This window comes from Ctenocephalides felis, unplaced genomic scaffold (genome assembly GCF_003426905.1).
Source record: "Ctenocephalides felis isolate EL2017-DRISC unplaced genomic scaffold, ASM342690v1 CF-g0.4_SCAFFOLD_00845, whole genome shotgun sequence".
Taxonomy (NCBI): Eukaryota; Metazoa; Arthropoda; class Insecta; order Siphonaptera; family Pulicidae; genus Ctenocephalides; species Ctenocephalides felis.
In genome coordinates, this window is record NW_020536999.1 from 3,730,569 (window position 1) to 3,754,115 (window position 23,547).

The window sequence follows — 23,547 nt, forward strand, 5'->3', positions numbered from 1 at the left end:
AAATAATAAATAGTAGTGGACCAATAATGGATCCCTGAGGAACACCTGAACTGATATTTTCAATGTTGCTCAAGAATCCATTAAGATAGACAAACTGTTTACGATTATGAAGATAACCCTTAAAAAAATAAATAAGTGAAGAATTAAGACCAATCATAGATAATTAAGTAAGAAGAATGTTATGATCAATTTTGTCAAAAGCTATACTGAAATCAGTGTAAATAACGTCAACTTGTCCATTAATGTCAAGATTCTCAGCTATATATTGTTTAATACAAATTAAATTTATTATCGTAGAACGGGCAGGCATAAATCCATGTTGATTAATAGAAATTAAAGTTCTAACAGAAGGAATTAGTTCTCTATAAATAATTTTTTCAAATAACTTAGCAAAGTTTGATAATAATGATATCGGCCTGTAATTAGTAATGTTTAATGTATCACCTTGTTTAAAAGTTGGAACTAATCATGCAATTTTCCAACAATTTGGAAAAGTGTTTGTACGCAATGATAGATTAAATAAAAATGCAAGTGTATCAGATAGAGTAGATGAGCAATCACGTAGAAAGAAAGATGGAATACCATCGAAACCAAATATTTTGGAGTTCTTAAAACTTGCTATTGCAAATATAATAATATAATTCTTTTAGTTTCTATTTACCTGTTGTGTTTGTTTATTATCCAAAAGACCTCCCAGTCTTCCGATCCAAGTAGCAGCGCCTCCAGAAGCAACATTGCCTGCTTCATCAGCCTCTGCAGAACCTTCTCCCTCGACCGAGCAATATCTCAGCCTGTCTGACCAGTCGTAGACACTTCTTATAAAACCAGGATCGTACTTGGAAGGATCCCGAAGAATATTTTCAGAGACTAATTCTAAATAAGACACGGTGCGATGCGATAAGCCGCAATCGAGCATACGGAGAGCCAAAAGAAACTTGTAAGGCTGGGGAAAAGGAAATAAATGATTCATTATTCATTTATTGTTATCGTGTTACTGATGTTACCTGGAATTCTGGTATGACAAATTGATTATCACTAAGTCCATTAGCGTATTCATAAACTTCTGTCAGCATTATGGATTCGTTCTTTGCGAAGTCTTCAAAGCATTCGCCAGTCAAATGGCATGAACCAAGCAAGACAAGTCGTTCTGGACTCAAAGATCTTCCTGATGCACCAGAATTTGCAATGTCGATTTTGTATTTGCCGAAACTGACTTGGGCCATTAGGTAACAAAAGTGTGCAGCATAAAGATCACCTGAAAAAAATAAATAAAATTAGCTAATGAATAATAATAAATGCGAAAACTGGTGTATGGCATCGTGCCTTAAGGCAAATTGCTGGAACTTCCCGTACCGTAATTAAAAATTCGAGAAATTTTAAGTATATTATTACAAATACTGTAACTTTCACTAATTTTGCTATATTTCTTGTTATATCTGAGCAAATCAAATGTAAATCATAAATCAATTTATCTCCAGAACATTAACAATCGTCATTTCATTTCGAATTCAATTTCAAAAAAAAAAAAAAAAAAATAGTTGCCTAATTTACACAAAATTGAAAAAGTGCTCCCGTATAGTCACAGTCTAAACGCATTTGCAAATAATTCTGTGCGACATTTTCACTTATACTGTGCTTAGCTTGGCGGCATTTTCACATTTTTCAATAGTTTTCACAAAATTGGAAAAGTGCTCCAGTGCATAAATAGTCTAAACGCACTAGGGTAAACATTTGTACCAGAGTGGCGCTTAGACTGTGCTTAGCCTGGGTAATTTTTTAAATTTTTAATCCAAATTTACAAAAATATTTTTTGAAAAAAAAATTAGAAACGAAAATTTTTTTTTCCAAAAGCAATTATTTTGTTGAAACAAGCAGAAAGTTTTTTAGATCATTCAAATCGGACGCTTAGTTCACTCAAAAACTGCCATTTTTTGCACATTTAGCTCTGTATCTTCAAAATGGCGGGACCTGTCTTTGCCAAAAACTAATCACCTCTTCTCCCAATCATTACAAATTGAATGTTTTTTAGATCATTCAAATCCGATACTCCGTTCTCTCAAAAACTCGATTTGTATTTTCTGCACTCTTTGCTCCGTATCTCCGTAACGGCTAGACCTGCCTTTGCCAAAAACTAATCACCACTTCTCCCAATCATTACAATTGAATGTTTTTTGAATCATTCAAATCCGATACTCCGATCCCTGAAAGACTCGATTTGTATTTTCTGCACTCTTTGCTCCATATCTCCGTAACGGCCGGACCTGCCTTTGCCAAAAACTAATCAGCACATCTCCCTATCAATAGCAATCGAATATTTTTTGAACCATTCAAATCGGTTGATCCGTGCGCCCGAAAACGTGGACGAAAAAATGCGGACATACAAAACACACACACACACATCAATTTTTTCTGAGGTATGCCTTAAAATGTTCAGAAACCTTCAAAACGTCGAGAAATGCAAAAATTTTCATTTTCGATTTTCGGTACATTACTATAACTACCCTACGGGAAGTTAATAAAAATAGTTAGAGGGGTACCTTTATTCATAAGTGTGTCGCCCAGAGTAGTAATAGCCTTTCGATTCAGTTCAGAGTGCCTTTCTGAATTATTTGACAGGATCATAGCAAGATGTGGTCTCCAATTACCCCATTTCTCATCTAATGCACAAGTAACCTTAAAAGAAAATATATTTGTTTTGTTGAAAATTGATTCCCAGAGAAAAAACTGCAAGCTAAGAAGTCTAAATACTTCAAATCTTTTATCATTATCTTACCACGGGTGGTTGTCGTCCTGCCAAAAGTTGGTACAGTGTATTAAGTGGATCTGCTGGTTTTACAGTGCTCGAAAAACGTGCTAAACAACTTGCCAAAGACCGAGCATCTTGCAGACGAGAAGCCAAGAACAAGGCATGTCCCCACAGTGCATGAGCCATTGCATATTCTACAACAAACAATTATTTGTATCGTGATGTATGCATAGTGTATTATTGTTGTATATCCAATATACCTAAAGCATCTTTGCAGTTCCCGTATATCAAATACTCTCTGAACTTATCAGTCACCTCTTTCTCAGACAGTTTTGAAAGCGCGTACTCATTCTTACTAATCTTCCTAATTGCCTTCTGTGATCTACCACTTACTAAAATAAAACAGTGATAATAATAACGATCTATAAATACTGCTACTGATAAATATTCAATTTACCTATATTATTTTCACTTGCAGGAGTGTTGCTATCGACTTCTTGATCGTCATTCAAGTTGCCCGGTTCATCGCTGAATGCAGCTCCTGTGGCAACAGATGCTATAGAGTCAGTACGGCTCATAGCTCTTTCAGATCCCAAAGAATTACTCGAATTTTTCATCAGCAGCTCTGCTATATCTGTGCCCACAACACGCTAAAAGAGGTAGATGCATTAGTAAAAAGACAATGTGCTGCATTTTTAGATAATCTACAATAGGTTCATACAAGATAACTTGCAATATTTTCAAACAATCAACAAGATTAGAAGATTCTAAAAGACAATCCAGAACATTCTCAGACAATCTACAAGATTTTCAAACAAACAACAGTTTGCAGAATTCCCAGAAAACTTGCAGCGTTCCCAGAAAACTTGAGGCACTCCAGGATGACTAGCATCAATCCCAGACGACTTGCATCAATCCCAGACGACTTGCATCAATCCCAGACGACTTGCAGCATTCCCAGACGACTTGCAACATTCCCAGACGACTTGCGACATTCCCAGACGACTTGCGACATTCCCAGACGACTTGCGACATTCCCAGACGACTTGCGACATTCCCAGACGACTTGCGACATTCCCAGACGACTTGCACCATTCCCAGACGACTTGCACCATTCCCAGACGACTTGCACCATTCCCAGACGACTTGCACCATTCCCAGACGACTTGCACCATTCCCAGACGACTTGCACCATTCCCAGACGACTTGCACCATTCCCAGACGACTTGCGACATTCCCAGACGACTTGCACCATTCCCAGACGACTTGCGACATTCCCAGACGACTTGCACCATTCCCAGACGACTTGCACCATTCCCAGACGACTTGCACCATTCCCAGACGACTTGCGACGACTTGACGTACTCCAGGACGACTTGAGACACCCCAGGACGACTTGAGGCACCCCAGGACGACTTGAGGCACTCCAGGACGACTTGGGGCACTCCAGGACGACTTGAGGCACTCCAGGACGACTTGGGGCACTCCAGGACGACTTGAGGCACTCCAGGACGACTTGAGGCACTCCAGGACGACTTGGCGCACTCCAAGACGACTTGGCGCACTCCAGGACAACTTGGCGCACTCCAGGACGACTTGGCGCACTCCAGGACGACTTGGGGCACTCCAGGACGACTTGGGGCACTCCAGGACAACTTGGGGCACTCCAGGACAACTTGGGGCACTCCAGGACAACTTGAGCCACTCCAGGACGACTTGAGCCACTCCAGGATAACTTGAGGCACCCCAGAACAACTCGCAGCATTTCAGGACAACTTGAGGCACTCCAGGACAACTTGGGGCACTCCAGAACAACTCACAGCATTCCAGGACAACTTGCAACATTACAGGACAACCCGCAACACTCTCATAGAACCTGCAACACTCTCATACAACCTGCAACTGTTTTAGGCAACCTGCAACTGTTTCAGGCAACCTGCAGCACTATCAGACAACCTGAGACACTCTCAGACAACCTCCAACATTTTCACACAAGCTGCAGCATTTCCAGACAACATGCAGCACTCTCAACAAATCTGCAACTGTCTCAGACAGCCTGCAACTGTCTCAGACAACCTGCAACTGTCTCAGACAACCTGCAACACTCTCAGACAACTCGCCATATTCTCAAACAATTCACAACATTTTTAAAAAATCCTCGAGTTGTCGTTTAATAAAACCTTACACAAAAGTTTCACTTAAAAAATAATTAAGATATAAAAAACAACTTTTTCTACTTACCCCGTTCTGTCTCAGCAGCAAAATCATGAGTTCCCACATAAGAGCTCGAGATTCAGCATCCGAGCCATTTTGTCCAACAGCAGCATTCTTCTGCAAATGATGACGTCTGCCACTGTACGAAAAAGAAGTGACATCTAAAGACGACGTGACAATACGAGCAACCCTCTCTTCGCAGAACTCGATCACTGATTTCTTGTGAGTAACTCCACTGATGAGTGGACCGGGATAGTCTGACAGCTCTTTGCTCCACTAAAAACAAAAATATATAAATCCTGGTTATATAATCTATATATATATATATATATATATATATATAAATCTCGTGTCACGATGTTGGTTCGCGATGGACGCCCAAACTACTGAACCGATTTTAAATTTTATTGGCTCATCGTGTGCATATATATCCAACTTAGGTTATAGGAAATTTTGAAAAGTAAATTTGAAATATAAATATATAATTTTTATAAATTTCTAAAAATTTTGACAGAAAATGACCAAAAAAAAAACAAAACACTAAAATGACAAATGTCAAAATTTAAGGAAATTTCGATATATAATTTTTGAAAAAAAAAATTGACATTTCAAAAAATAAAATTCAAAAACATGTACATATATAGAAATATCCAACATTTAAATCCAAATTTGATGAAATGCTATATTCAAAATCACTGTTTATAGTTTTAAATCTAATTAAAAATCAATGCTTAAAAATTTGAACAAATGTTGACATGTAATAAAATTAAAAGTCATTCGTCAGTATTTATGATAATAATTATATAAATAGATTTACGATTTAGATTTAATTAATTAGCTTACGAAATTATTTCAGAAACCAAAACTTCATCAAAACATTATAGATCAGAGATCACAATAAAAAAGCGGCATATTGAATTTAAAATTAATCATAAACAAAATTTGGACATTTCACAAAAAAATGTTTAACAACTTACTTCAATAAGAAGCAAATAAATTAATTATTCCAAGTTATGTTATAGGCAATATTGCCAAGCAAATTATAGATACAAAACATTATTGTACAAAAAATATTATCATATTATATTAATTTTGGACCAAGAAGGAAATATTTTGACATTTATAAATTTAGTGCATATTGGATATATGAAATTGACATTCACTATTTTTCAATTAAATGCAAATGTAAAAAATCAAATATTTATATAAAAAATTGTATATTTAGATAAAGATACTGCGTTGATTTAGACTAAAATTTAATTTATTCTTTAATTAAAAAAAAAATTGACATAAACAAAATTAAAATAAACAAAACACTACGATGCGTTGGAATTATTTATCAGAGTGCAAAGAAATTTGTGTAATTAAAATATAATATTATTATTAATATATCAGTTAAGATATATTTTGATTGCCATCGCAAATGCTGATCTTACAGGAAATTGCAACCTCTTAAATGGAATAGTACGATCTGAGAGTATCATTGGAATCTGACAAAAACAAATCTGACAAACTAAATATTATATCATATTATATTAAATTTTGACCGAAAAGAAAATATTTTGACAGTTATAATTAATTTGAAATAAAATGCAAATGTCAAAAATCAGATCTTTATGTAGAAAAATATTTATTTCCACAATATTCCTGTGTTGATTTAGCCAAACTTATGAATTTAACAATTACATAATTACTAATTGATGACTTAAAATAATTATTAATTTATTAACTAATAAATAATATTTGAAAGAAAATTTTATTGACATATATGACATGACAAAAGTATAATAAACAAAAAACTATGATGCGAGTGAATTAATTTTTGAAGTATGAAATGTCAAATAATTTCGAAAATTATAACATGTTTTTAACTATTTGTCAAAGAATCGGAGTCCAAATCTATTAAATAGTTGATTTTTGGCACATTTATTAATTTTTTATCAATTTAGGCATATTTTTTATGGCAAAACAACGTTTGCCGGGTTAGCTAGTATATATATATATATATATATATATATATATATGTTTATATTCCAATTATCACCTCATGTTGTCCAGTGAGTTCCTTCAAATCGTGCAGGGCGATTTCACCATCGGTGAAAGCGCAGAGTAACCTGATGCCTCTGGCACTGCAAATGGCATGTGCAGCAGGAAATTTGGCAGGTGTATAACGTTGTTCGACTGGTTCAGATTGTGGTAGGTCCTGCTGGTCGTCCAGAGTGTAAGGTTCATTGTATCTTGATGAAGTTGCACCTAAATCTTGTGTGAAGTCGAGCATCGAGTCTTGTTCCTCTTGCTGGCTTCCTTGGTGGAGAATCTGTAGCTCCCTATGGATATCGATAGATAGATATAGTAAATGTGAATAATGGACACAAAAAATGAAAATATTTGAATATAAATTATTTTTTAACTTTCCGTATGGTAAGTTATAGTAATTGCAAAAAAAAAAAAAAATGAAAATTTCTGCATATGTTTACGTTTTAAACTGAACGTTACTGTATATTTTGGTATACCTTAGAACAATGGATTTTTTTATTTCAATGTTCTAAAAAAATGGTATCTTATTTAAAATAGTATAAATTAATTATTGTTACAACTAGTAATTACAACTAGTATAAATTAATTTCTGACAAAATTTTCTATTTAAATTTTTATTTTTGGTATTTTATAAAGAGTTGAAAATTCTGCATGCATATCTTACACAGTTAGTTAATATTTTATTTGTATAAATAAAAAAAAATATTCAAAACAAACCAAATAATTTTGTCGAATGACTAATCATCTCATATGAAAACAATGACATCAAAATCTATAAGTGCAATGATGTAATAATAAAAAAAACTATAAAATAATATATAGAAAATAATATTTAAAATAGCTATAGCTTACATAGAAAGCTGTACGACAATAACAGAACAAACATATAATAAATATTTATACATATATATCTTTAAACAAAAAAGTTTTGAGCAGGCACATATAGATAAAAAAAGGTACATTATATTTCGAAAAAATATTAATAGACTTTCTTACGTTTCGGCTCCCAATTTCACTCTTTTTCAGTAAATAGAATAGAATAGAGGTTTATTGGAAAAAGCACAAACCATTTATTATTAAATAAACCAAATACTTAAAACAAAAACATGTTAGTGAAATAATTAAATTAAAATTAATATAGGAAAGAAAACATTTAAATTTTAATTAACATATAATTTATATAATAATGACGTCCATCCTAACCGTTTTTTCTAGTTTGTGTATTTTATCTACTGAAAGCGACTCCAATTGGGATTCGAAACGTATGAAAGTGTATTAAATTTTTTTATATACATAATTTAGTTAGAGTAATCGAAAAAAAAAAAATCTAAAATGAAAATTTTGCATATTTTGACGTTTCAGGGGTTTTTGAACATTTTGGCATGCCTTAGAAAAAATGTATGTATTCGTGTGTGTGTGTAAGTATGTGCGGATACAATTTTCGTCAACGATTTCGGAAACACGGTTTAACCGATTTGAATAATTCAAAAAACATTCTATTTGTATTGATAAGAAAACGTGCTGATTAGTTTTTGGGCAAGGCAGTTCCAGCCGTTACGGAGATACGGAGCAAAAAGTACCAAAAATGGTAATTTCATTTTTAAGAGAATGTAGTGTCCGATTTGGATAATTTAAAGAACATTTTACTTGTATTGACAAAATGAAGTACCGTTTAAATTTTTGGGTAGACAGGCCTAGTGGTTTTGGAGATCAAACATGATCATTAGACATACGCACATCAAATATTTTATAGATATTTAAATAATTAGTATGAGTTTTGCGATGCGGCGCTTACGCGCTTCCATCTTTTTTCTTTAGAATAGCTACGTGGCACAATTGCTTTGAAAGAAAGTTCGAAACTTTAAGCAAAAATCAAAGTATAAAAAAAAATTCAAATCAAATTTTCCAAAAATCTCATTTTAATCAATTTTAAAAATTTAAATTTATGGTACGAGAAATTCCAGCAATTTGCCTTAAGGCACGACTAGTTTATATTAAAAAGACGTCCATCCTAACCGATATCTGTCGTGAAAATCTACATATGCAAACATTTAAATGAAAACATTTAAATTTCAATTATATAAATTATATAAAAACGACGTCCATCCGATTCGGGCACCTGCTGCAAAAATATTTTTTTAAAATTAAGAAAAACGTCAATTTTTCTATAATTTAGATATAAATTATAATTAATATGTATCAATTTTAATACATTTTTTTCAATTTAAATACTATTTATTTTCCAATGTATTTTATCTACTTAAAAAGATTCAAGATCTACTCAAATTAGGATTCGAAACGTATGAAAGTCTATTAAAAATTTTTAGATACATAATTGAGTTGGATGTCTGCTCAAAAACATTTTTATTTTATCTTGTAACAAATATTGACTGACTAATTATTTAGTTTTTCCACTGAATGAGGGCTCGGATTCTAGCCGAAACGTATACATTTTAAATATACTTGCTTATCTACATATAAAATATATAGAAATAAGTCGGGTTTTTCCTTCCTGACGATATAACTTAAATACTAAATAGAGAAATAGAACGCACGAACCGATTTCGACAATTTTGCATTCGTTGGAAAGGTCTCGGGCTCCGCATGGTTTATAGTTAAGAAAATTAGTAGTGCATGGCATCGTGCCATTTAGAAGATCATTGTTTTTCACTCGGGCAGTTATACGTTGCCTGTTCACGAGTTGGAAAAACTATCCGCTTTGTTTGTGTTAACGTCAGACCAAAAAACAAAAAATGTGGTTTACCAAAGAGCACTTCAATGAAACGGATAATTTGCGGATTCACTTTCATTTACTTAGAGAAGTTTAACTAAAAAACACTTCATTTTTGTAATGTAAATAAATTTATTACTGTTGTGTAATAAAATCAAATTTTTCCTTATCAAATATAAAACAAACAAAAAATTTCTTCATCTTTCTCACGAAACCATCTGGTGGCGAAACGGAGTTCGTTGGGTTTGCTAGTTATATATATATCTACAAAAACATGCATTTATAAAATCATCAATTAATCCTGAATTTACTTGAATTTTCATAAAATCATCAAACACAAAACATAAATGTACAGACACGATGATGATGATGCATGCGAATGAAAAATGATGAACCACACACATTTAATAATAATAATAATAATGACAAGCAACACCATCTTCCTATAAATCAATAAAATTTAATAAACAAGTAAATATATAAAAAGATATTTTGGAAAATCAAAAAACTTGAAAATTCTTTGAAAAAATATCGGAAGTTTCTTATCATACACCACTAGTTGATAAACAAAATAAATCGACATCAATAAAAGTCATTTTATCGCCATTATCAAATACCTACCTGAAATTTGAATCCGAAAACTCCGAAATAGTCCTGGACGCCTGCCTCTGGTGCCTGCTTCGATACTGATGCTGCTGTTGCTGCTGCACATAATAATGCTGCTGCTGCTGAGCATAATACTGCTGCTGCTGGTGCAGCATACTTCTCGGCCATTTGTTAATGATATGATTTATTCACGATGGTGTATCGGGCAAATAAGTTTTATGAATGACTACAGATATGCAAGTGTGTGTGTGTGATAAAAAACAGAGAAGCCTTTTGTTTTAGTTAAAGATAAAGCCACACACTACAGCAGTAAAAATATAAAGTGGAAGCAGGTGTGAATCACAAGCTTGGTAAGAGACAAGTGGAATGTTGATTCCAACTCAAATCAGCTCGAGCAAATTTATTAATCAAAAAGTTAAACACGAAACAATAAATTTATTGTACTCACCTTTGTGAATCCTTTCCGTTTGCGCTGCTCCTTCCCGAATGCACACTGGCCCTGTCATCAGGAATCGGAGCACCAGATTGGTCTAAAGATGCTAAAGATTGATGACCGGGGACAAACATGGAAGTTGAGCTTGAGGTAATGCCCATCGCATTTGCACCTAAAAAAAAGATAATATAATATTATCTACACATATATAAAAATAAATCGGGTTTAATTGTGCGGGAAATCGCACGAACCGATTTCGACAATTTTGTATTCGTTGGAAAAGTCTCGGGCTCCGTAAGGTTTATAGCTAAGATTATATTAGTGGTGCATGGGATCGTGCCTCAATGCAAATTGCAGGCACTTCACGCACCGTAATTAAAAATTTGAGTAATGACATTAGTGAGAATTATGAGAATTATGCTTGGTTAAGTCAACGAGCAATTCTTGCCACAAAGAATAATAATGTACACGCACTGAATTTCACCATTCAATCGAAAATTGCTGGCGATTTGGTGACATACCAATAATTCCGACTAGTCTTCCGTTTGACTTCAAACGATTGCAATTTCCAGTTCGCCTTGCGTTCGCAATAACAAGTCGCAAGGCCGATCGCTTAGTGTTTGCGGGATAAATTTCAAATAGATTATTTAGAAAATCATTATTTTTCACATGGGCAGTTATACGTTGCCTGTTCACGAGTTGGAAAACCATCCGCTTTGTTTGTGTTAACGTCAGACCAAAAAACAAAAAATGTGGTTTACCAAAGAGCACTTCAATGAAACGGATAATTTGTGGATTCACTTTCATTTACTTAGAGAAGTTCAACTAAAAAACACATCATTTTTGTAATCGAAATAATTTCATTACTGTTGTGTAATAAAATCAATTTTTTCCTGTTCAAATATAAAACAAACAAAAAATCTTTCTCACGAAACCATCTGGTGACGAAACGGAGTTCGTCGGGTTTGCTAGTAATATATAAAATTCTCGTGTCGCGGTGTTTAAACTCTTCCGAAACGGCTTTACCGATTCTCATGAAATTTTGTGTGCATATTGGGTGTGACAATCGGACAACACCTATTTTTCATTTTCGTTCAAAAAATCAATGAAGTATCTCAGCATTCACTTAGACAAGAAACTGAACTGGGAAATATACATAAAGAAGAAAAGACACAAATAGATCTAATTTTCGAACAGAAAATCAGTATTATCAACTTACAACAAATTACTTATATATAAGGCGGGGATCAAACCCGTATGGACCTACGGATTACAACTTTGGGGTACTCCTAAAAAGAGCAATTTAAACATAATACAACGTGTACAGAACAAATTCCTGCGGCAACATGGATCCTCGACAAAGACACAGGCCTACAATTCAAGGACATATATCAATGGTTGCCATTAATTATAAGAGCAGAATAGACGTCCATCCTAACCAACTAGCATATCGTTTATACCAGGAAGGCTAGCCGACAAGGCTTAAAAGAAAAATACCTGGATAGTGCAGTAAATGGAGAGGAAAAAAGGGTATAACCTCTGAATTTTTTTTTGAATGAAATTTTGGAATTAGGTTCATCTTACCCTCAAGTTCAGAAGTGAAAACAATTCGGGTTGCGCTATAACATGACACCTTTTCTCAATTGTGTAATTACATTTTTTCAAAATAACGTCGGAAATCGATAGAAGAACTAATTATAAGAAAAAAATGTCTTTTATAGTTTTTCAAAAAAAACTAATACTTGTCAAGTTACGCCACTAAAGATTCATATATTTCTCCTAAAATATACATTTTAACGAAAATCATGTAATGAACAAAATAATGTCAATAAAAATCTTAATAAATCGGTATTACATAAAGTGTTCCAGGAAAAATATTAAGCAAGATTTGAAAGAGCAAAGTCGTTTTTTATTTCGTTCAAGATTTAATTGTTGTATTTAAAGCCATCTAGTGTCAAGGTTTTACATTTTATGCATTTCGGTGAAATTGGGTTTTATAGTGCTCAACATAAGCTTTAAAATGAGTGCTGTTACAAGTTTTTTGCGTGTAAAATGAGTGAGCTATCATGCAAATAAGAAGCATATACGAAGTATTTTTCTTTTAAATCATATGGTTTATAATGAGCGCCATTTCCACCAGAATTAAAGTAATTCACATTCCATCTAGAATTCACTTCATTATACTACTACTTTAGTACAAACTATTTTCAGAAAACTCACGATTTTATAAAAACTTTTTTTTTCTTTAAAAAGTTTAACTAGGGAAGCATGAAATTTTTTGCTGTGGATATATTTGGATATGTTTATCAAATTTTTTTACCTTGTGGTCCATAGAACTTGTGGTACCATTCAGCATACTGTTGAGGATTTGTTCGTCTCATGTTTTCATAATATTTATAAAATTCAGAGCTGAATTGCTGTTGAGTTGCAGCGTAGTATGAAAACTGATCCGGAGGCATGTAGCCCATTTTGTAGTCTCTGCGATCTCTGTCTGACCCTGCTCTACTCGAATTGCGATCGTAGTCGTATCTATCACCTGTAATAAAAATTTAGATAGTATTAAAAAAATACAAAAATGAGAAAAGTCGAGCAAGTTCTCTTACCTCGTCTACTACCATATCTTCGGTCTCTATCTCTGTCTCTATCTCTATCCCGATTGCGTTCTCGATCCTCAGGACTACTATCATTGTCCCTACCATAACGATTGTTTGAGGTTTTCCTTCCTGCTCGGTCACTATAATAGTCTGGTTCGGTGTCTTCAGTTTCATATCGACCTGAAAAAATAAATTTATAGGTTTAATTAAAATTGAGATTGTTTTTAAATAATAAAAAGTATATATTTACCGTGATGATCTCTATGCCTGCGATGTCTATCTCTATTGGAATGAGATTTGTGGTCCCGATAATCAGCATCCCGATCTCTGTCTCTCCTGAAAATTAAATTGTTGATAAATCATAATGATAGACGTAATAAACTAGGGGTACATGGCATCGTGCCTTAAGGCAAATTGCTGGAACTTCCCTGTACCGAAAATTAAATTTTTTAAAAAACCTTTAACCTTTATTGAAAACTGAAAAAATGAGATTTTTGAGAATTTTGTCATTTTCAATATAATTTGACTTTTTTAAAAATCCAATTTTGAATTTGAAGTCTTGAATTTTTCTGAAAAGTTTGAACTTGGGTAAGTTATTTTAATCGCCCAAAACTGGAAATTGAAAATTTTTGTATTTCTTCACGTTTTGAAGGTTTCAGAACGTTTTGGCATACCTCAGAAAAAAAATGGATTTGTGTGTGTAAGTATGGATACAATTTTATGTCCACGTTTTCGGGAGCACGGATCAACCTATTTGAAATATTCAAAAAGCAATCGATTCCTATTGATAAGGAGACCAGCTATTTCAGAGATATGAAACAAGAGTACAGAAAATACAAATCGAGTTTTTGAGAGAATGGAGTATCGGATTTGAATAATCTAAAAAACAATTTGTAATGATTAGGAGAAGAGGTGATTAGTTTTTGGTAAAGACAGGTCCCGCCATTTCGAAGATACAGAGCTAAATGTGCAAAAAATGACAGTTTTTGAGTGAACTAAGCATCCGATTTGAATGATTTGAAACACTTTCTGCTTGTATTGACAAAACAATTGCTTTTGAGGATGAAAAATTATTACATCTTTTTTTTATTTTCCATAAAATATTTTTTTAATTTTGGATTAAAAATTCAAAAAATTACACAGGCTGAGCACAGTCTAAGCGCCACTCTGGTACAAATGTTTGCCCAAGTGCGTTTAGAATGTTTCTTTACTGGAGCACTTTTTAAATTTTGTGAAAACTATTGAAAAATGTAAAAATGCCGCCAAGCTAAGCACAGTATAATTGAAAATAACTGTGACTATACGGGAGCACTTTTTCAATTTTTGCAACTATTTTTTTTTGAAATCGAATTCGAAATGAAATGACGATTGTTAATATTCTGGAGATAAATTGATTTATGATTTACATTTGATTTGCTCAAATATAACAAACAAGATAGCAAAAATAATAAAAGTTACAGTATTTATAATGATATATTTGAAAACATTTAATATTCCTCGAACATTTCGTTAAGGTACGGGAAGTTCCAGCAATTTGCCTTAAGGCACGATACCATACACCACTAGTTTAGTTTTGTAACCACGGATCTTAAGGGCAATGTCTCTTAAATTAAAGGGTAAAATTATTATCATTCCACAATATCACGAATGGGCAGGAAAAAACAATAATTAAATTCATAATTGGTAAAATTATTTTTAATATTCAAAAAACCTAAAAACCATAGTGCTGGAACGAATTCATATGGAATTTATATGAAAGAAAGTGCTTCGACATACGAGTGTGGTTACAGAACGAATTAAACTCGTATGTCGAGGCGCCACTGTAATTTTGGTGCGTTTGGTGTCAAAAACATAAATGTCTTCAACGTAAAGTTGTTAAATTTTTGATTCAAATATTTTATTAAATAACTCACCTATCATCGCGATGACGATCCCGTTCGTGCCTCCTCTTTCCATCTCGATCACGATCTCTATCCCTGTCTCTGTCCCTGTCTCTATCACGATGATCCCTTTCCTTCTCCCGGTTCTTATCCCGATCCTTTTCTCTTTCCCTATCTCTATCTCGATCCCTCACGCGATCGCGATCTCTATCCCTGTTTCGATCTCGGTCTCGATCTCTATCCCGATCCCTGTCTCTGCGATATCTTCTATCTCGTTCCGAGTCATCTGTGGTGTCGGATGGATGACGTCTGTGTTGCTTGTTAGAACGACTCGAGGCTGAAAAAAAAACAGTATAATTAAAAAAGTCAGCGACATGTTTTCCATCTATTCATTTAATGTTTTATTATCTCACCTTTACCACTGACTTCTTCCCTATGATCTCTATCCAATGAGACATCCTGTTCGTTGACATGATCACTCAATGACTGTTGATTGTTTGCATCGTCTTGCAAATTATTTGAAATCTGGGCTTGAGACTGTTGCGATTGCGCTGATGTTGATTTGTTGAAGGTGCTTTGTTGTTGTTGTTGAACATGTTGTATATCCTTTGGAAAACAATTTTTAAAATTACTCATTTATTAATCTTATATATAAAATTCTCGTGTCACAAAGTTCGTTCCAGTACTCCTCCGAATCGGCTTTACCGATTGTTATTAAGCGCGGTAATAATGTATCAAAATTTTGAAACATTAAATGTGTCAACAAAACAACGTTTGCCGGGTCAGCTAGTATATACATATATATATATATATATTTATATATATATATTATATATGTATCTTCTTATATAAAAAAATGAATCGCAAAATGCGTTGGTAAGCGCATAACTCATCAACGCCTGGACCGATTTGGCCAATTCTGTTTTTAAAATGTTCGTTCAAGTCCAAGGATGGTTGTTACGGCAAGAAAAAATCGAATAATTGCCGGGAAAACCCTAAAAACCGCCCTTTTCTTTTTTTCATACAAACGTTTTCGAACTGAAACGTAGAATCAATTTGAGCTTTATTGCAAATATATAAATAGTTCAAATTGCAAGCACTTACTGTATATTCCTTCTAAACGATTACTCGGATTTTGATAAATCTTTTTGAAGTATGTTGAGGAAATTTTCCAGGATGTATGTGATTATAAAGTACTGTGATGTATGTGCAATATTGTAGAAATAAATATAAAAAAATGCAAAAAACGACATGCAATTGTTTGCATTGAAAACAAATGAAAACTATCATATGCCAAAAAGACATATATTAGAATATGTATAATAAATTTATGATTATGAATAAGAAAAATGAAATATTTACATTATTATTGCCAAAAAGCAGCTGAGATGTGCCAGAAATTAAAATAATATAAAATACAGTATATATATGGCACATTGAATGATACACATATGAACAAGATATGACAAATTAATTCACTTAGAATATGAAATTAAGAGCCTTAGGGCACGCCTTAGGGGGCGCCAACACAAGATTCGGATATTAAATTTTCAATATTGTTTTTTTTCAATATAGTGTGGGAATTGAGACTCATAATTTTATTTAAAGCAGTTCTACAATTAACATCGCTAATATTATAAAAGTATATGCATTTTGGCGTGAAGAGTAATTTAAACGGTAAATATAAGTATATTATATTAAAAAATTTTAGACATGGGTACGGGACAACGTCTGTCGGGTCATCTAGTACATATATAAATTAGACTTACTTGAAGATTTTCCCCATCCATGTTGACTTCTCGCTCCAAATCATCCGCTCCATCTAACACGTCGGACCTGATTTCATCTGAAAGATGGATTGAATTAATTGCCTCTTCTCAGTCAATTTATTGCAATTTATTTTCTATTAAAAATGTTTACCTCTTTCTCTGTGACCAAGACTACTCTGTGGAGAATCCGAGCCAACAATATCTCTATCATCCCTATCATCGCGACTTTCTAAATTTTCTAACCCTGCAACGACTCTCTCATCGTACGGCGGCACCACAACTTGCTCCGAAGCCTCATTTTCCAATCCTGGTACATGTCTCTCTGGATAACCACCAATGGATGGTCCTTGCCGATCTAAAATAAGTTACCCCTATATAAGCAACAATTGTAAACCTGTGTTAAGGGGGTTGTTCGTTTTTTTTACAAAAAATGCAAGATATTTGTTTCTGTTTTTCGCGAAATGTATTTATCATAGAGACATGCGGTAATTGTTGTAAAAGATCACGTATTACTATCGACAAACATATATTTTCAATAAAGGTAAGGTGTAAATTTATTCAACACATGTTCAATAATATTCAGGAAAACGTAGTATAAAATTTTAGTAACTGTTCAATATACGATGTAAATATAATTATGCCCAGCAAATCGCACAAATGGTGTGTAAAATTTTGATATATACGTATTGAGTACGTTTTGAGTATACGTAGAAAACTAATAATTTCTTTGAAGATTTATAACCAATGTATCCGTATTATCAAAATCGCTAGTACGATGTAAAAAAATTAAACGTTTTTACCACCCTACTTATAGCTAAACTGTTAGCAATATAACAGCTACAAATACTGGTAGAACTAGCAATCAAGGACCTCACACAAATAATATTTACAATTTTGGAAGCTAAAAAAGAAGGTTCTAATTTTCACTAATACAGGAGTCAATTCAATTGGTATTAGCGTCGTGTTTGGTGTAGATGTCATTCATAAAATATGAATCATTCAGTAAAATATGAATTTTAGAGAGAATTTATCAAGGATTTACATTATTTTGTATTTATTCAGGATAAATTCATTGTTTTCTCATAAAGAAATTACGGGAAGATGATGTACAAGGCAGGAACTTTCTATTCCAATTAACTTGCCGAATAGTTCCAACAAGAATTCAGAAAAAAATCAACTAAGTACAAGTACAAAGCAGATTCCCTAAAAGAAAGTATTCCAGATAATGTTTTAGAAAGATGATAGGGCGAACAAAATCAGCCAAATACGTAAAAATTGCGTGTGAAGAAAATACACTATAAGAAAAAAATCGTAAATATGGATAAAACAGAATAAAATGTAGATTTCGCATTCTAAAATAAAAGAAATATTTTGTATTTGTATTTATAAACACTTAAACTAGCATTAACTCTTCATTCAATACTGAAAAATATAGATTTTGCATGACCGGTTGCGGTAGGAATAGTAAACATGAAATGTCGGTAGGAATAGTGTTAAACAAAAATTACAAAATCATAGAATATTACAAAATTTCTTTTTTTTTCGCTGTTATTTTTTAACCAGGGGGCGCCAAAGTCGGTCTTGCAAAATCGATCTCTTTTGCGGTGCACACAGATAAATCCGTTGCGCATGCCTGAAACAAAAAAAAAAAGAAACTACGTTGAAGAAGAAGTTTGAATCCAGTCCCCCTAACATAATAAAAGAAAAAAATCAAGAAGGAAAAAAATGGCAGCTATTTAAAAAAAGTGTCAAAAAGGCCTTTTTGGGGCGAAAGCTTCGCAAATTTTTTTGCGTAATGTTATCAAGTTGTTTGAGGTAGGGGGACTAGGTATTGCAGTGGTGAACAAATTAAAAAAAATGCAAGTCGAATCCGATTTGTAGTTTTTATTTAATTTGTGGCACCGCATTGAAAAAAGTCAATTTGAGAAAAACGTATTTAAAGTTTTTAATATAATCTACTAAATACAGCATTTAATTTGATGTACTAAATACACCATGGTGTTCAAAGATGCTGACACATTAAAAAGGTCATGTGCATGAGGTATTATAATGAAAAAGAGAGCAGCTGGCATACAATAGCTCGCGGATCATACATATAGAGATATATATATCTATAACTAGTGTTAGAACGAAATATCAAGTACTGAGTAAATATCGATACTTTGCGGTCGATAGTGAGTACTTTTGCTATCGATTTTTTAGCTCGATCTATTTCCCAATATCGATTCTTTTCGTCGACAGTACTCAAAAAGAATCGACAGCGTAATCTATGAACACCACTCATCGACCATCGCTCCCAAGGGATTTCTCTACAAGTTCCTCTACAAGTGTCGAAATATTATCTTGACCGTCATTAAACTGAATGTTTATTGCTTTCCAAAAGGCTTCATATTGCACTTTTGTGTAAACATGTAACGGCTTTTTAAAGTTGCATGCTCGCTAAAATTATTCATATAAAAATATTCAACAATTATAAAATATTATTTTACTTAAAAATATTAAAAATATTATTGTACTTAAAAATACTTAAAAAGTATTGCTTTTTGAATATATAATAGTATCAGACTATTATATTGTTTTAATCAAAAATACTCAACTATTATAACTTGTCCTTTTTTTTTTGAAAAATTATAGAATTTGAAATTAGTATTGAAAAATTACTGTTAAAATTTTACAATATTGAAAATGATTCTGATTTAGCACATCAGATACAAGCAATAGAATTCATTCTAATATTGTGATATGATATTTAATGAGTTTTAGATCTTTCTTGCACTTATGTTTGATTTTTATGAAAAGTACTCAAAATTCGATATTGAGAGTACTATCGATACTTTCGCCACAATATTTTTTTGGCATCGATATTTTGATTAGATACTTTTTAAAGTACTCAATATCGATCTTTTGCCTCGATACACTATGTATAACTTCGTCAAAAAATAGATATTGAGATGATTTTTTTAAAATAATTCTACGGTTTTTAGCTGTCTTAATATCAAAAAATCTCAAAATCGAAAAAAATAAATAAAAACCGAACAACCCCCTTAATTTGATTCATTCATTTACTGTATGATATGCTGTCCAAATTTTTGATGACTAAATACACCATGGTGTTCAAAGATGGTCATCATTAAAAAGGTCATGTGCATGAGGCATTATAATGAAAAAGAGAGCAGCTGGCATACAATAGCTCGGGGAGCGATGAAAAAAACGGTTTCAGAGGATCATGCATATAGAGATATATATATAACTATAACTTCGTCAAAAAATAGATATTGATATGATTATTTTAAAAATAATTCTAAAGTTTTTAGCTTTCATAATATCAAAAAATCTCAAAATCGAAAAAAATAAATAAAAACCGAACAACCCCCTTAATTTGATTCATTCATTTACTGTATGATATGCTGTCCAAATTTTTGATGACTAAATACACATGGTGTTCAAAGATGGTCATCATTAAAAAGGTCATGTGCATGAGGCATTATAATGAAAAAGAGAGCAGCTGGCATACAATAGCTCGGGGAGCGATGAAAAAACGGTTTTCAGAGGATCATGCATATAGAGATATATATATAACTATAACTTCGTCAAAAATAGATTGATATGATTATTTAAAAATAATTCTAAAGTTTTAGCTTTTCATAATATCAAAAAATCTCAAAATCGAAAAAATAAAATAAAAACCGAACAACCCCCTTAATTTGATTCATTCATTTACTGTATGATATGCTGTCCAAATTTTTGATGACTAAATACACCATGGTGTTCAAAGATGGTCATCATTAAAAAGGTCATGTGCATGAGGCATTATAATGAAAAAGAGAGCAGCTGGCATACAATAGCTCGGGGAGCGATGAAAAAAACTTTTCAGAGGATCATGCATATAGAGATATATATAAACTATAACTTCGTCAAAAAATAGATATTGATATGATTATTTTAAAAATAATTCTAAAGTTTTTAGCTTTCATAATATCAAAAAATCTCAAAATCGAAAAAAATAAATAAAAACCGAACAACCCCCTTAATTTGATTCATTCATTTACTGTATGATGTGCTGTCCAAATTTTTGATGACTAAATACACCATGGTGTTCAAAGATGGACACATTAAAAAGGTCATGTGCATGAGGTATTATAATGAAAAAGAGAGCAGCTGGTATACAATAGCTCGCAGAGCGATGAAAAAAAAACGGTTTCAGTGGGACATACATATATATATATATATATATATATATATATATATATAACTTCGTCAAAAAAATAGATATTGAGATGATTTTTTTAAAATAATTCTAAGGTTTTTAGCTTTCATAATATCAAAAAAGTCAAAATCGAAAAATAAGAACAACCCCCTTAATTTTTTTCATTCATTTACTGTATGATGTGCTGTCCAAATTTTCCTCAGGGCAACCAGGAACCATCCTGCTGAGTCCTGGAGGAATCACGGACGTATCACCATTGTCGCGATCTAAACTCGCGTCGTTGCTGTCTTGTGGCTGCGTGTTGACTTCGGACAGATGACTTGTTTGTAGGTATTCATTGCGTTCTTGATTTGTGGTTGAAGGAGCTACGGTTAGTGGCACTGCAGGTAATGTTGGCTGAGAAAAAAATAAAACTAGTGGTGTGTATGGCATTGTGCCTTAAGGCAAATTGCTGGAACTTCCCGTACCGAAAAGTAAATTATTAAAAAAAATGACAAAACTTTGAAAAAATTAGATTTTTGAGAAATTTTGAATTTTCTGATTTTTTTGTATTTTGACTTTTTTTTGAAATTTTTTAACATTTTTTTAAACAATCGCGCTAAACTTTGTACTTATTATAATTTTTATAAAATTTCTGATAATAGGATGTACATATATATTAGGGTTTGTCAGTTTTCAAAAACCGGTTTTTTGACGAAAATTGTGAAATTCGAAAACCGGTTTTTTTAGCGGAAAAAGTCGATTTTTACTGTATAAATGGAAAATGACAAATATACTAAATAGAAGCAAGTGTTTTGATATTTAGAATCATATCGATTCGTTAAAATTTGGAATCATATATTCTGGTATAGTTCTGGTTCTGCGTTATCTTTCGTCAAATGTATATATTAATTTAGATTATTATATCAATATATTTATTTAGATCAATGTGACTTATTGTTGAAGGAGTGAATTGCTCTAAACAAACTTTAAAAAACAGTTTTTAGCCCTAGCAGCCACAAATGAATTTTTCAGAATTATTATATCACGCTTTAAAAACGATTAAGCCTAGTTCGGCTGCAAGTGAGAAGGTAATTTTCTATTTCAGAAAATTTTATGAGTAATCAAAGGGCACTTCTAAAAAACAAATCGATAAAAGTCCTCAGCTTTAGCAATCATATTTCATTCAACCAAAAAATGATTAAATATTTTAAATTAATTAAAATTGCTTGGAATAGAATAAACTCGGGGTTTTGTTTAATTGATTTTAGAATTAAAATTGACATTAACATGTGTCAATATGTAACTATTTTTTTTATTTAATTTAAAGTTAAGTTTTTATTTAATTTAAAGTTAAAAATGCATTATTTTTATTTATTCGAACTCTTCCTTTCACTATCATAAAAATATTTACCTTCTCATATGTGAAGATGATGCAAGAATCACGAATTATCATTTTCAAAGTTATTTAATCCAGATCAACTATTATTTTTTGTTCTACTAATTAAAATTAAAATAATTTTGTTTACTAATCAAAAAATTAAACATTAAATAAATTCAGTCACAAACTGCTTTAAATCCCACTAAATTTGCCGAAAACTTATTTTGTTATAGAATATTCAAACAAAAATTGATTTGTTATATAAAATTCGAAAACCGGCTAAAACCAGTTTTCTGGAAATTTACATTTCGAAAATCGGTTTTGTAAAATGTCGGTTTTTGTATAAACCCTTATATATATGTCTAATGTTCATTTTTGACGTCAAATGGCATTATTTTTTACTTTTTTTATTGGATCTTCGGCGACACTAGACTTCCTTTATAAAAATTTTACCAGTTGTTCACTTCGTCAATAAAAGTAAAATGTTTTTTGAATTACTCAAATCGGACGGCCCGTTATCTCAAAAACTGAAATATCATTTCTACCACTTTTTGCCCCGTATCTCGGAAACAGCTAGACCTGCCTTTGCCAAAAACTTATCAGCACGTCTCCTTATCAGTAGGAATCAAATGTTTTTTGAATTATTCAAATCGGTTGATCCGTGTTCGCAAAATCGTCGGTGAAAACTTGTATCCGCACACACACATACACACATACATCCAAATTTTCTAAGGTATGCCAAAATGCTGAGAAACCTTTGAAACGTAAAAATTTTTAAAAAATTTATTTTCAATTTTTATGCGATTACTTTAACTTACCCAAAGGGAAGTTAAAAAAAAAACATTTTATTTGTATGAATGATATGAAGAACTAAAAATTTTTTTGAGAGAAGTCTAGCAGTTTTGGAAATCCAATAAACAAAATTCATAAATAAGCCATTTGGCGGTCAAAAATGATTATTACACATATG

The 23,547-nt window shown here is 32.3% G+C and overlaps 1 protein-coding gene across 1 annotated transcript in view; it reads right to left on the bottom strand.

Moving 5' to 3' along the window:
• Positions 1-670: 670 nt before the first annotated feature.
• LOC113364321 overlaps positions 671-23,547 on the bottom strand; it is a gene marked incomplete at its 3' end in the record, with an annotated part of 33,328 nt that continues 10,451 nt past the window's right edge. Inside the window, 18 exon segments of the mRNA XM_026606810.1 lie at positions 671-943; positions 1,005-1,255; positions 2,538-2,673; positions 2,774-2,940; positions 3,007-3,138; positions 3,204-3,396; positions 4,988-5,236; positions 7,005-7,287; positions 10,350-10,490; positions 10,783-10,939; positions 13,088-13,303; positions 13,371-13,541; positions 13,612-13,697; positions 15,275-15,578; positions 15,655-15,847; positions 17,011-17,087; positions 17,162-17,365; positions 21,391-21,613. Of these exon segments, the coding sequence (XP_026462595.1) occupies positions 671-943; positions 1,005-1,255; positions 2,538-2,673; positions 2,774-2,940; positions 3,007-3,138; positions 3,204-3,396; positions 4,988-5,236; positions 7,005-7,287; positions 10,350-10,490; positions 10,783-10,939; positions 13,088-13,303; positions 13,371-13,541; positions 13,612-13,697; positions 15,275-15,578; positions 15,655-15,847; positions 17,011-17,087; positions 17,162-17,365; positions 21,391-21,613 (3,456 nt within the window).